Here is a 15,027-nt window from a genome sequence, read left to right as displayed (position 1 = left end):
TGTTTTCTGTATGGAACTGATTCATCTCCCTCAGAACTGTGGCCTCTATGTGGCAGGCAGGGCAACTGCGACAATCACCTCTTCCTTGTCTGGCCCAGGCTCCACCCTCTTACATCAGCCTCACACTCAGTCAGCCTGTTTTGGCGATGTCCTCACACTGGTTACCTGACGCCCCCTCCAGCCCTACTGGGCGGTATCCTCCGCACCATGTAGTCCAGCGCCCCTTCCAGACCTAAGCATGGCACGTCACACTTCTCTTTATTAACCTTCATCCATTAGATTTCACCCAGGGTTCAGCCTGAGATCTTTTGACTCCGACTTCCCAGGCTCCACCTCCCACATCACCACACATGAACCAACATGAGAACCATCTGCCGTTTATAATCACAGCAACAGGAAAGGAGGGAGGCCAGGTCCAATATGGCGGTCGTTTATGTTTCTGCTTAAGGCAAGCACGACTGAGATGCTGGCTGCTGGCTTCATACGGGCCAAAGCAAGGCTTCTTTTCCCTCTCTTTTTAAGAACAAAAATGGAAATGAATAGAAGCAGTGGCTATGATGCGGCCAAAATCCTCTGTCTGGAAAGCACACCTCTAGGTGATTCTCCTCCGCTTTGCCTGGCGGTCCACGGTCTGGGCCGGGGGCAGCGGGATGCACAGGGCGCCCAGTCTGTGGTCCTCCTCCCTGCCGGCAGCCAGAGACACCCTTCTTTTAGAGATCTTCAGCCTCATGGCTTTCGCTATCTCAATCATCCTAAGGAGCAAACACACAAAACCAATGGAGAGTCTCCTCAGGTCACTGCTCAGGGAGGGTTGGCAGGAGGGAGCAGCACTGTTGTGCTTCAGGCCACGAAGACAGAATCCCCAAAGCGGCCACCAGGGGAGAGGCAGGCGAGACCCCCGCCAGAGCCTCAGTGACTTCATTTTAATATGTTGCCATTGGAAAGTACCCTCATAGGTGACTGAAAACCAGGTAATCTATCTAGACCCTATTAATAACCTTGTTTACGTCCTATACCCAGCATTAAGCACTTGCTAGAAGATGCTAAAACAGGCGCCAAGTATCTGCTCTCTTTGATTTTCAGTGTCACTGCCTGTGACAACGCCACTTGTGGGCTGTCGTCAGAATAACCCCTCTGTGGACTCTAGGAGTCCAGACAAAGGTGTTTTCACAGGCTCTCGTGAACACCATCAGGGTCCGTGGGTGTCCAATGCCCTTAAATCACCGACAAAGGCCCACGGACCCCACAGGTCAGGATTCTAGGAAGTTCTGCTCCCTACTCACTCTGAATCCCTTCTAGCAAGGCTAGAAAAGGCCTGGAAGATCATCTCTGCCAAGTCTCCCAGTCTGGTCAGAGAAGCCTCAGTGTGACATCCCTGCCCAACAGTGGCCCCATCTTGCCCTCCCTGGTAGCCCCTTACATCTGACTCAGAAAGGTCGTTTTGCTAAGCTGAAATTGGGTTCTTATAGCTTCCACCCCTCAGGACATACAGAATCCCTCCCCCCAGAGAAAGAAATTTGGAGACAGGCGGCTGCTCGGTTACACAGGGACAGAATGCTATGGGACGGCTCAGCTTTGAAGCCCAACAGTCCTCTTCTTGGTTGTGTGACCTTGGGAAAGGCAGTGACTTCTCTGAACTGTAGATGCTTCAGTTGTTTTTTTAGGGAAATCACTGAGATACTCTAGCAGATTTAATACTGTGCCTGGCATAGTGAAGGCACTCCATACATGTGGCTGCTCACCTATTCCATCATTCATTCACTTGGGACCTCTGGTCCTAAGTCTTTCCCATCTTAAATGTCCCCAGTTCCCTCAATGGAGCCTCATGCTTTCCAGTGGTACCAGATATACGTCAAGGCACCCGAAGGGAGCTTTTGCCCTGTTGTGCTCACCTTTTCTCACTGAGCTTCAAATCCCTCTGTAACATGGTCAGGTCAATCTGGAAGTCGTTTATGTGCAAGGCCAGTATGATCACATATGCAGTGATCTTTGCCTTCATGGAATCGGAAATTAAGTTCCGCAAACTGCAAAAACAGCGGCAATAAAGGAGAGACAAAAATTAAAGTCTAAGATGATTTCTCCACAAGCAAAATGAAAACATGCCAGCCTGTTGCCACAGGCACTCAATGTCTTCCCATCCTGGGGAGAGAAGGGAATTCGAGTGATATTCCTTTGTCCTGCAAGGTGCCCAAGGCTTCACGTAGTGAACACTGGGCCAATCTCAGTGCTCCCTCCTGGGGGAGAGAAGGCTGCACCCACACTTTCCCCAGGCACCGTGAGAACCTTGTACTGGCGAGGACCTCAAGCCTGTCCCCGCCTGCTCAGCAGGGCTGCCATGAAAGCAATGGCTCCACACTGAGTTGCTGATGATTCTTCTAAGCACACTCAGAGCAGGAAACACCTTTCAAGCAAACAGCAGGTGCACTGCTTGGGGTTCTTTCCCCAAAACTATCACACAGGCCTGCCCTTTCCTGTGACACTGCCTTTCCATAGAACACCAGTTCTGTGGGACATCACGAAGGGTTCCTCAAAGGAAGTGTGTGAAGTGATTTACGTCTTTGTTGCAGGACTTTCCAGAGCCTTTAATGTAAACGTCTCCCAAGGGGACAGAGTATGTTCTATATACTCTTACTTGACCCAGGACTCCTCCAAATGGCAGTGCTCTCTTTAGCACAGTATCTCTGTGGACATGGCATTCTAGCCAAGCCCGTACTCCCCACTCTCACCGCCCCCCCCACCCGCTCCGCTTTCTCCTTTACAGGCAGAAACCAGAGAAATCACCCTCCTGACCTGCCGTTGTTGTAGGTCAAGCAGGTAAAGTGCTTTAGCAGTTTGGTGCTGATGATGTGTGGAATTCCAGGCCCCAGGGCACCTACAATACAAAGGTGAGTTTGATCATTTTCCGTCAAAACCCTCAGGTCACATGTGACCCAAGATCAAGAGCTGGGAGATGAGGCCAACATTTGGGCCGCTGTTATGAACAGAACCACATGGTAAGAGAAGCAGGGGCCCATGAAACAGAACGGCCACTTTCAAATGAAACCGTACTCATTTCAAATGAAACTGCATGAGAGACGTTTATGATGGGGCGGCAACAAGAAAGAAAAATAGACTCCAATGAGGCCTAAAAACACAGAATTCCTAAGATGTGAGAAAGCAAAACAGATTGTGGAGAAAGCCCAGAAACAGGGAAAGGAAGGGAGGCAAGAATGTGAAAATGAGAGCTAAGCAAGTACTGAGAAACAGAAGGATTCTTGGGTACGCAAACACAGCAATAAGACTCATACACCTTGTACCTAAAAGCACAGGTGTCTCCTGCTGGCTTTCCAACCGTGGATGGATGGATGGATATGACAGCTATCTGTGGCCCTAGCTGTTGGTGACACTGGGGTTACCAGCAGAAACTGACTCTCTCCTCTCCCAGTCAGAAATAAGCTGACACAACACAAACCTGTCACAAGCCTTCATGAGCAAGGTCAACTTTTCTCCCTCTATGAATGATGTTTGTCTAAAATGTTCATTTGATTTGGATACTACACTTTGCCTAATGCAGAACAGACATGAATGTTAGCGCTAGACAATTACATAATCCACCCTGCCCTCAGTTGCAGATGAGGAAAGAACTTGGCAAGTCCTCTCAGTATGGCAGCAGTACCGATAGGAACCTCACTGTTACACAGTTAAAAATAGAGACCTGAACAGACACACCTTTTCTTCTCTCATTAGAGCTGGTCTAAGTACAGACGAATAATAGACTGGAAATAGCCAGAATAAAATGTCCACCAGGCACTTACTTTTCCGCTTAATCACTTTCTGTGCTCGAAATTTGATGAGAGTGTCCAGAAACCATATGCATCGGGCCTGGCGGTCTCGGTTCTCCTCATTTGATGGCAAAGACTTCAATGCTTCTATGACAAAGGAGCAGTGGCTGAAACAAGGGATGGAAAGGGAAGAATGTGTTGAGTGAGCCAGATCTGTCAGGAACCATTCACCACCTCACAGTTAGAACAGCAGGCACCCCTCACACCCGACACACACCCGACAGCTGAGGAAGGCCACCCGCCAATGCTCCTTGTAACAGGAGGAACATGGTGGAATGCAGGGGCGGTTAGAGGCTAGCATAATAAGTGTGTTTGGCTTTGTGGTCCACCGGCTGTCTGTTACAACAACTCAAACCTGCCACTGCGGTGCAAAAGCAGCCACCAATAATCCACAAATGAATGACCATGGTTGTGTTCCAATACAACTTTATCCATAGGCAGCTGGCCAAACGTGGCACACAGGCCACAATTTGTGGTCTGGAGCATAGGCTCTCAAGTCAGATGCCCGGGTGTGAATCCCTTCTGCCTTTTAGTGGCATGGGTATGTTTCTGGACATCTCTGAATATCACCTTTATCTATAAATTGAGGCCAATCATAGTAAGAGGGATTTTCTGTGGATTAAAAGAGACAAGTAAAGCGCTTAGCATAGTGCCTGGCACCTGTAAGCTCTCAATGTTAGCTATTATTTTTATGTACTGTTTTGCCACTATCAGGATCCTGGACTCACGGAGATAAAACAGGCCCTTCAAGATCGTGTAGCAGCCTCATTTCACAGACAGGAAAACTCAGAGAGGGGAAGATCACACGGTATATATCCCGCAGAGCTGAGGGCCTCAGTTCTCCAGACTTCCAGCCCAGAGCTCATCCCAGCACCTGCCCTGAGCCACAATCACACTAAGACAACTATGAAGCAGTATGGAGCATTTTTTGGAAATGGATCTTTGGTGACAAAAAAAAAAGTATTTTCCAAAGCCGTGGATTTCAATGACCAGAAAAATTTCCAAACAAAAGTCGAGGACTCAATCTAGGATTGGCAACTTAAAGCTGTTTTAAATGGCCAAAGGGGTGTGGAAATAATCTCTGAATTATTTAAAATATACAATGTTTAAAATATATAAATTTTACTTTAGAAAAGCTCACCCAGCACATCACCATGGTTAATTATCACTTCAGCTGGCACCTATTCTCAGGCCCGCACTTGGGCATTAAGCATAACATGGGGGATAGGCCATCTCTAGTTCCAGGCCAACTATAGGCCTCAACACCCTTTGCCCAGCCACAGGTTCCATGCACTCAAGAGGTCAACTCTCTCCCTTGAATGCCACCCACAGCTTTGGGGCAACGGGTCTGGAAAGCTAGACATTTAAGAAAACACTGGCTCACATGTTCAAATGAGGAACAGACATTGATCCTCATTGACTGACACCCAAAGGTCTGCTTCAGGTCTGACTACTGCTGTGTCCCAACATCACCCCCCGACTCCATATGCCCAAGTGGGGGTACCTGTTCTCTTCAATCATCTTCAGTATTTCTTCCGAGGTGACATTCCTGAAAGCTTCAGATGGGCTCTGAAGAGCTTCATACTCCGCAGGGGAAAGAACCAGGAAGTGGTCAAGAACACAATCTGACCAAAATGGAAACATCCAACCAGCTAGAGCATCTATCTCCTGGTGGCCTCATTTTAGAGCTGGGAAAGCTGAGGCTCAGGGAAGGGGAGTCATACAGCACTTTGGGGCAGAGCTCAGGGACTCAGTTCTGCAGACCCCGGCCCACACTTTGTTCCCCGCCTGGGCTTTTCTGCCTTCTCTTTCTTATCACAAAGCCACTGTAGGCATTTTCCATCTGATTAGACCTGTGAGTAGGGAAATTGCATGCTCCAACCCTTTCTTTTACAAAATCAGTCTGCCCTAGACTTTGGGCATTGGCTGACTTAAGCCGTATTTGGACTCTTCGTGGGGAGTAACCCCTACAGGGCCGCGCTGTGGGCATTTGGCAGTTTGCTGAGGAATGGATTTGAATCCCAGGAGCAGAGAAGCCAGTGCTGGAGGGGGTCCCTCAGTTAGTGAGGAAGCCTAGCTGACTTCCCAGCAACAACACTGGGCAACGGCAAAGGTCTGGATGTAGCTTCTGTGAGCGTCACAGGACCACCGATACCCTCTGAGGGCCTGGCTCTACTGCTCAAGTGTGTACATCCCAACATGTGAAATAAGGCAGTGATTCCACCGCAAGAAGGATACGGTCTTCAAATTTATACACGTCTTCAGGCTTGGCTGCATCGGCGTGGCAGGGAGGAAGGTAGAGGGAGTCGTCCTGCATGTCATCACGCTTGGCATCATTGACCAGAGCTGTACAGTAAAAGGAGAGTTAGTGTGGGCATCACCGTGTTTGGCTTCAGGTTCCCCAACACTCTTTGAAATCTGTGCACTCAAGGCCATAATCAGTCCAGCAACCCCTCATCTGAATGTTCCCACCAATGTGGCCGGACCTCCCCATCTGGCTGACAGGCCCAGCACTACAATGTCCACTCATGATGCAAACCTAACCAGGCACCAGAGAAGGGAGATCCAGTGTGGTCTTCCCTCAAGTAACGTGCAGTATAGTGGGGAGAGACAGGTGTGCTAATAAATATTTTCAACACAATACGATGGAAACTAAAAGTGAGGGACTTCCAAATAGCCTTTAAAATGGCTTAACTTCCAGAAAATTTCTCCACATACTATAAGTGGAAAAAAAAAAAAATCAAATTCTAAAATTGTAACTACCACACAGGAATAACCATGTAAGAATTAAGTATGCATATAGACAAGGACAGAGAGGAAAACAGGAAAATCATAACCATTGGTCTGGCAAAATGATGGGGAAATGGGTGAATTATTTTTCTTTTTATATATCCTCTAAAAACGGAACGAAAAAATTTTCAAAAATTTACTTAGACATTAAAGTATGTTTGAATAAATAGAGAAACATATTCCCATGTTCCTGGATAGGAAAATATAATATTGTAAAGATGTTGCTTCTTCCCATATTAATCCCATTGGATTTTGAGGGAATTTGCAAAATAATTTTTAAGATCACCTGGAAGAAAAAGCATGCTACAGTAACCAACACACGTGTGAAAAGTAAGAACAAAGGAGAAGAGTAGATTTGACCTGTCACATAATAAACTGGATGATGATAATCAAAAGATCCCAGTGCTGCTAGGAATGGCCGGTCAGAACAATGGACCAGAACATAATTAAGAATGTGGTAGAATGATAAGCGTGACTTTTTAAATCTCCTTTTACAAAAGGAAAGGATGGAGTTGGGGACAACTGGCTAATTATTTGGAAAATATAAAATGAGGTCTGTAGCATATGCCAAAAAAACTTCTTCATTGAGTAAAGATTTAGATGTGAATATAAAACTGTAAAAATATTGAAATAAAATAGAAAAGTAGTTATATTATCATAGCGTATGGATTTTCTAAAAATTACTAAAATTCCCTTGGAATAGAAAGCTCACTGAGGGCAGGCCACGCCAGATGTTTCTGACTACTTCCAACATCTGTTCTTGCAAAGGCCCTCAGAGAGAGGTAGGCAGGAAACTAGCCCTAACTCGCACCATTTCTATGTGTGAGGCGAGTAAAAGATCTCAAGAGAAAGTTGTCTCTGTGAGCAGATTCTTACCCAAAGTTCCAGTTACTTACCGGTTACACCCTTTGTATCAATAATATTCTCTGCAGCTTTAGCTACTGCACGATTCAAAGATTCACTGCCAACTGTGTTCATTCTCCTAGAGTTCAGAGCCCGCTTCTGTTTGGTTGTACCAAAGGCTTCAATGCAAGAGTCCATCTGTGCAAGAGACAAATTTGGTTACTCGGGACAGGCTAGCTTCCTCTAGCTGTGTGACTATGGGGAAACTCTCAGCTTTTCTGAGCTTTCATGACTTCACTTGTAAATTGGGCTGAATCATAGCTATCTACCTCAGAGGCTTGTTGTAAGAATCAAATAAGATTAACAAATCTGAAAAACTTGCTTTGTAAACTGCAATGAGCCATTTACAAATCAACAGCATCTCCACCTGTAAATGTAAAGACTTGACTCGATTAGGGTTGGTAAATCTTTGGCACACAGCTTACCATTTTCCAACCCTACACCCATGACAGACATTGCTAATAGAGCACTCACTCTTTCCCTGTGAGTCTCAAGTAGCCTCACACCCCTTCTCAATACAGTGCTCCAGGCAGCACTGAAGGTTCAATGAATTTGCCATCCTGGGGTGAGATGAGCTTTGTAGGAACCTCCTACGTTGAAAATCCTAAAGTTTACTTTGTTTTAATGTGAACATTTCCAGGCTACAACCAGTATTCTCTGAAACTTGGGTTAAATCTTTAAAAACAAGTGTTAAGCTACACTTACATCAGCCCAGAGAACCAGTTCAAAACATCAGAACAGAGCTGTGTGAGGCTGGCCCAGACAGGAGAACTGCTCTTCATGAGGCCAAGGAGGCCTCTGCTGGTGAACGTCCAGACAACCACAGAACAAATGAGCTGAGAGCAGCCAGGGAGACTCCTGTGATCAACCAGCTCATTTTACTGATGGAGAAACCCAGACCTAGAAGGAACTCACTTAAGGTCCCACGTCTTAGTTTGTCACACTTACCTTCTCTCTGAAAGTTTTGATCTCACTCTCTAATGTCAATTCACTCTCAATGGACTCATCTATCAAAACACAAAACAAGAAACAGAAAAATAAGCAAACTGTAAGGCCTACAGCTAGTGTTTAATATTTTTTTGTGTAACAGTTAATCTAAGAAAAACAGATTTCTTTACTCCAGATGTCTCAGAGCTTAACATGAGTGTATACTGTGAACATTTAGTATGTAGCTTAAGGGAATTTGGAGAATTAAGGAGTGAAACAAAGGGATCATCTGGTCCAACTTCTACAAATAAGGAAAAATGAAGCCTCCAGATGAAATCACTTGCCCCAGCTCAATAAGCTAGATAGAATAAACCAATATTTACAAATTTTTTTAAATGTTGAAACCAAAATTTGTTTAATCAACAAATTAATGAACAATTGTCTTGGCCTCCTTGAAAGTAAGAAGAGCATTTGGAGGACAATTTAAATGTAGTTACATTTGTTTGCAAGGCAGGGAATTCTTAACCTAGAGACTATGGACCCCTAGGGATTTCACAGATAGGCTTCGAGACTCAAGAGCCCTTTAAGATTATATGCAAAATCTCGTATCTTCATATTACGATGTTTCCAGGAAGCAGGTCCAAGTCCTTATCAGATTCTCAAAAGGGTGGAGACCACTGTTTTGAGAGAATGGAGTTAGAACTAATGCCTTTGAAGGTATAAGGCAGATTCACCAAGATCCTTTCTTATTTAACACCCTCCCCCACCATGGTTCTTAGTACTTCAGATTTAGGGAACAGGAGCCCCTGGAATCTGACCCTCTTATCTATCATTTTGGAAGATCCCATTCTAGCAGAGAAGCAATGCAATTTCTCCGACTGGATTAGGGAAAAGTAAATGGATCTCCTCCCAAATTAGAAAGTATAGAGACTTTGCATCAACATGAAAGCTACTGTCCAACATATAAGCAATTTCCAGTACCTGCCAGAGATTCTAAAACCTCTACCCCAACTAGGACAGTTAAGAATTAAGCAAGGCCCTCAATGGAAAAAGAGTATCAGACACGCCCTCTAATATTCTGCTCTGATCATTGCTCAACTTGCTTTAGCTAACATTAATATCTGATCTGTAAACACCGTGAGACAGGATCTGGGACTGTTTTGCTACATCCACAGCCCCTAATTTGTGCCTGGAACATAGTAGGTCATCAATAAATATGTGCTGAGTAAAAACATTCTTAAAACTTGCTCAAATGGAAAAAAAACCTGGCAGAAAGACACACTTTTAAAAATAACTACAGGACCGGACCGGTGGCTCAGGAGGTTAGAGCTCCATGCTCCTAACTCCGAAGGCTACCGGTTCGATTCCCACATGGGCTAGTGGGCTCTCAACCACAAGGTTGCCAGTTCGATTCCTCGACTCCTGCAAGGGATGGTGGGCAGCGCCCCCTGCAACTAAAATTGAACACGGCACCTTGAGCTGAGCTGCCGCTGAGCTCCCGGATGGCTCAGTTGGTTGGAATGCATCCTCTCAACCACGAGGTTGCCAGTTCGACTCCCGCAAAGGATGGTGGGCTGCGCCCCCTGCAACTAGCAACGGCAACTGGACCTGGAGCTGAGCTGCGCCCTCCACAACTAAGACTGAAAAGACAACAACTTGGAGCTGAATGGCACCCTCCACAACTAAGATTGAAAGGACAACTTGACTTGGAAAAAAGGCCTGGAAGTACACACTGTTCCCCAATAGAGTCCTGTTCCCCTTCCCCAATAAAATCTTTAAAAAAATAAAATAACTACAAAAGTGTTTTACAAATCCAAAACTCATCCAGCAAACCTAAAATATGCAGCATTTCTGTGAGCCTTGACTGGGACCTACCTGAAAACAGTGGCTGCATGTTGAACAATTCAGCATCATATACTTCCATTTGACCAGAGGTCTTGTTCAAAATGCCCACAAAGTGCCTGAATAAAGAAGGAATAATATCAGTGACAACGGATTATTCCAAAGGTGTTGTTTACACAACTTCCTTTTTCCTGCTTAAAAGTTCTCAACCTTCTTTTTGTCCCAATGCACCTAAGGAATGCATCACTTGCTCTGGAGTAACAATAATCCCCTAGAGCAGCAATTCTCTGCGTGGGGCTGGGGTGAGAGGGTTCATGATGTGTTTCTGAAAAAAGAAAGCGACAGGTGATTCTAACAGGTGATCATATTTGGGCTCACTGCTATAGTGGGAAACCCTTCTGGGATGTAAGCATCTCGAATTACACTAGAACTTACTGCACACATAAATTTTATGGAGGCAAAGACAAGTAAAGCCCTGGTAACTACAGGGAGAAGATCAGTCTGAACTAGAAAATCTTTGTATAAAGGGATGATGCAGAGCCAAGTTTTAAGCAGATACTCGTTAATCTGACTTCTATCAGGGGGGTCCAGTGGGGCTCTGAAAGGGCCTTGTTTGTGGTTCACTGTTGGATGCCATCACAGGGACCCTCTCTGCGTTATACCAGCCCCTGACAGTTATAGACCATTCAGGCTGGGCAATCTTCATTGTACCCCGAGGGGGACCAGGGGTCAGTGAAGTTAAAATTGCCCAAAGTCAGACAGTCAATCAGGGGCAGAGCTGGATAGAAACCCTAAAGCCTTTGACACTACCAAATCCTTTTTTTGTAGTTACTCCTAAAGCAAACTTCTGGCAAGCTTTGGCCTATTGATCATACATTCCATATTAGTGAAGACAGTGGCCTTTTGGAAACAAGACGGTTAAAGCGAAGTCCTGGAAATGTAATGTGCTGTATGGTGACTATAGTTAACAATACTGTATTGTATATTTGAAAGTTGCTAAAAGAGAAAATCTTAAAAGTTCTCATTACAAGAAAAAAAAATGTGTAACTATGTGTGGTGATGGATGTTAACCAGATTTATTTTGGTGACCATTTCATTACACGTATATCTATCTGATCATTATGTTGTACACCTGAAACTAATACAATGTTATATGTCAACTACATCCCAATTTAAAAAAATTTTTAAAGAATGTTACAAATGAATGAGGTTTTCAGGAAATTCAACAAATGTAAGTCAACTTTCTTTTCAAGGATGTCTACAGGCTGCTGTGACGGCCCCTGCATCTGGGAACACAGGGACTTGGTAAACCTCTCCAGATTTCCCCCACTTCCCCTAAAGTAAACATCCCCTAAAGTAGACACAACAGCAGTCAGTACCAGGGCTGCTACCACCACTCCCCTCCCCATCCAGCTGTCCCTTCCCCTGTCCCTACCTGCACAGAGTGTTGCATTTGAGGGCTCCAGTCCCAAAATTGTTTCCCACATAGCAAAGTCTGTCTGTTTCAGCTGCCTAAAATGCAGAGGGGGAAAAGCTCCATTACAACCAATGTTGAAAGGTATTAAGCATCTTATCACCCTTTTCCACATTTGCAAAAAGCTTCAGAATTCAAACTACAGACGATCAGAACTACAGAGCCTCTAGGAGACATCCAGCCTCACTATCTCTAAGTGAATCTGGGATGCCCTTGAGGGAAAGGCAAGAGGACTTTTGAAAGGGAAGCTGCAGATCGTGGGGGCTTCTAGCTGGTCTGAAAAGTTCTTGGGGAAGCTGGACCGCAGAACTTGGGAGACAGGCCCTGGGCTCTCCACACTTACAGGCATTAAATAAACTGATTCTGCAGGCAACCTCCTGGGTTCACAGTCCATACCCTTCTTGAACCTGTTTGCCCACCTCTCCCGTGACTGCTCCTTATATGCTCTTAGGACCATGGAAATGGCTGATTCACTCCTCAACCACAGCCAAGCTTTACTGCTTCCCAATGTTTGTCCTCACTATTCTCTTCACTTGGAATACTAAAACCTCAGCTGTCAAACCCTCCTCCATCCTTCCGAGCTCAGCTCCATGTGCCCTCCCAGGGAGACACTCTAGCCAGCAGAGATGTTGACGGAGCTCACTGTGCCTTGTACTCTCCCTCCCTTGGGCCCTAAGCTTTGTCTGTTTGTATGAGTCTCCCTCACATCCAGCTCTCAACTCTCTAGAGTTCTCTGCACTGTACTTGCAATGTTTTGTAAGTCTGAGATTGGGTAAAATCTCAAAGACCTTTCTAGAGCAGTAGTTCTCAACCCAGGGAATTCCCACTCGTGGGGACATTTGGTAATGTCTGACATTCTGGTTGTCACAACTAGGAGGTACTACTGGTATTTAGTGAGTGGAGGCTAGGGAAGCTGCTAAACATCCTGTGATGCACAGGGCTGCCCCCACAAGAAAGAATTATCTGGGTCAAAATGTCAATAGCACCCAGGTTGAGAAACCCTGCTCTAGAATAGGAGCTCCCGCAGAGTGGGGCCAGGTGGATGCTCAATAAATGCTGTTGAATGAACAAATGAATGAAAGGCTATCACTTCACCCGAAGTATGAAACTGAATGGCGCCTGTCCCCACACCCCTACCTGCTGGAGCTCAGAAGAGTTCTTCAAAGGCTCATTTGCTATTTCCCCCTTTTCTCCTCTCACTCCCTCCCACATCGACCACACTCAAGGGGTCCTGAGGCCTGCAGAGTGGAGGCAACTGTCCACTGCAGCACTTACCAGGATCCGCTGAGTCCTCTTCCTGGGGTTTGTGGAGTCATTGTTCTTGTACAAGGTAAAGCGCATGTTGCCTGGATCCCGCAGCTTCCCATTGGAGAACTGGACTGTAAGATCACATTCCCAGACGGGATGAGATCAGAAGGACCCACAAGGTATGGCGGGGAGGAACTGGACTGTCAGTGGGAGGGAGTGATTGGAAAAATGAGGATGGCAAGTAAGCCCTGGTCCTGACTTGAAGTGGGACTGAAGAAGGTCCTGGTCCACTTGGGAAGAGGATGGGGAGGTGAAGGGGGTCCTGGGGAAGGGCTGCGGCAGTAAGGAATAACTAGGGGAATGGGGCCAACTGAGGAGGCCTCATCCAGACCAAGAGAGCGGTGGAATCCCTGCCCAGGGGAGAGAATGAAATGGAACAGGTCTAAGACCTCGTGAGTGAGAGGATGACAGGATCCTGGGTACAGTCCTGGGGAGGAAGTGATAGGACGTCCTCATCAGGGTGGGAGGTAGCGGCAGAAACGTGGTGGGATGACAGAGGAGCCCTGGCCGAGTTCCAAGTAGTGGTGGACAAAGGAGGGGGCGGGGGGTGGGGGGGGCTCTTGGCGCGGCTGGGAAAGGGGTCCGGCGGGGGGGCGGGAGGGCTGTAAAGGTACAGAAACGGGAGCGGAAGTTATGAGGAACTCTGTTCCAGCTCCGCAGTCTTTACCCAGTACAGCTCTCTGGCTCTCGTCGGGCTCCCCACAGTACAGCCACTTCGCACTCGACAACACTTCCGCCGCCATCTCGTCTCTACGGCCGCCAAGCCCAGGAGTTAAGACGGTCCGAGCCACGCGCGGATTACCCCACACTCCGAGGTAGCACAGCGGGCCGGAAGAGGCGTGGCCCACAAGACACCGCGAGGCGCACCAATCCCCGCCCACCTGTCGCCCCGCCTCTCCGCGCAGAGGCGTGGTCTCTGCACTGTGCCCCGCCCCATCCTTGGACTGCCTCTCGGAGGCGCTCCATCGGATTGGCCCAGCGCTCCGCCTGGGCAAGAAGGGTTGTGTGGGACAAGGGTCCGAAGTTCCTAAAAGTCTTGCTGCTTTTTTTCTAACAGTCATGTGGGTTTTCTTCCTGCTCAGCACGATCTACGTAGAGTATGATCTATCTCCCCTGTGGTGACAAATATGTCCTACAAGACCTGAAAGGCCAACTTCAAATTTAGAATTCTCTGAGAGGCACTCCTTGAGCCCCAACTAAATGTGGCAGCTGGCAGAGAGCAGTTGGTCTCTAGGGCCTCCATCCACACGTGTCCAGTCCTTAAGTCCAAGTTTCGTCCACAACGCTGCAAACAGCTTCTAGCCATGATCATTCCTCAGGCCCAGGCGTGCATACACCTGTGGTCCAACCAACCCAGGGAGGATGTACCCGGGGAGAGGCTCCACAGGCTCAAGAGCATTTGGACAGGGATTGATTCTCCGGTGGATTAGTAGGGGGGGAGTTGGATCTGATGGGTAAGTCTCATAGTCCCTGAAGATTCAACCCTCCACATGGGCAGTTATCAAAGCAGAAGGGCCGAAGCAGAATCCCTAAGGACAGACCCAGGAGGAGGCTCCTTTTGCACTGTCAAAGGCGAGTGCTGTTGTAGGGCAAGAACTCGGGTTGACTCATCTCTACTCTCCAAATCTCCTTTAAGATTCATCTCCTCCAGACACACACCCAGGATGTTTTGAATAACCCTAACACTGAGCTCCCCTTTGAACACTTGTAATGCTTTTCCCAATCTCAAACTTACAGGAACATTGCAAGTACAGTGCAAAGAATTTGTTTTTGACCTGAACCTTTCAGAGTAAGTTGTAAACCTGATGACTCATCACCCCTGAAGACTGTAGCATTTCCTTAGATGGGGACATTCCCTAAGTAACTACATACAGCCATCAAAATCAGGAAATTAATATTGATACATGACTACCATATAATCACCATACTCCATTTAAGTTCACCAACTATCTTAATATTTTT

The 15,027-nt window shown here is 46.6% G+C and overlaps 1 protein-coding gene across 2 annotated transcripts; it reads right to left on the bottom strand.

Annotated features, from left to right (window-relative positions):
• Positions 1-241: 241 nt before the first annotated feature.
• POLR1E (RNA polymerase I subunit E) lies at positions 242-13,913 on the bottom strand. 2 transcript variants are annotated; one of them, XM_074330729.1, is made up of 12 exons: positions 13,733-13,913; positions 13,033-13,205; positions 11,719-11,795; positions 10,317-10,402; positions 8,463-8,521; positions 7,508-7,652; positions 6,060-6,167; positions 5,326-5,422; positions 3,795-3,928; positions 2,791-2,872; positions 1,893-2,024; positions 242-752 (listed from the first exon to the last, which is right to left on the bottom strand). In XM_074330729.1, exons 2-12 carry the CDS (start codon positions 13,096-13,098, stop codon positions 593-595), a joined length of 1,146 nt encoding a protein of 381 aa, XP_074186830.1. In that variant the 5' UTR covers positions 13,099-13,205; positions 13,733-13,913; the 3' UTR covers positions 242-592. The 2 variants fall into 2 exon arrangements, with proteins under 2 accessions (XP_074186830.1, XP_019584693.2); XM_019729134.2 differs by having other exon boundaries at positions 13,033-13,136; positions 13,733-13,912.
• Between the last annotated feature and the right edge of the window lie 1,114 nt (positions 13,914-15,027).

This window comes from Rhinolophus sinicus, linkage group LG04, assembly GCF_036562045.2.
Source record: "Rhinolophus sinicus isolate RSC01 linkage group LG04, ASM3656204v1, whole genome shotgun sequence".
In the NCBI taxonomy this organism is placed as follows: domain Eukaryota; kingdom Metazoa; phylum Chordata; class Mammalia; order Chiroptera; family Rhinolophidae; genus Rhinolophus; species Rhinolophus sinicus.
The sequence above is the reverse complement of the archived record's forward strand: the minus strand, read 5'-3'. Positions and strand labels throughout refer to the sequence as shown.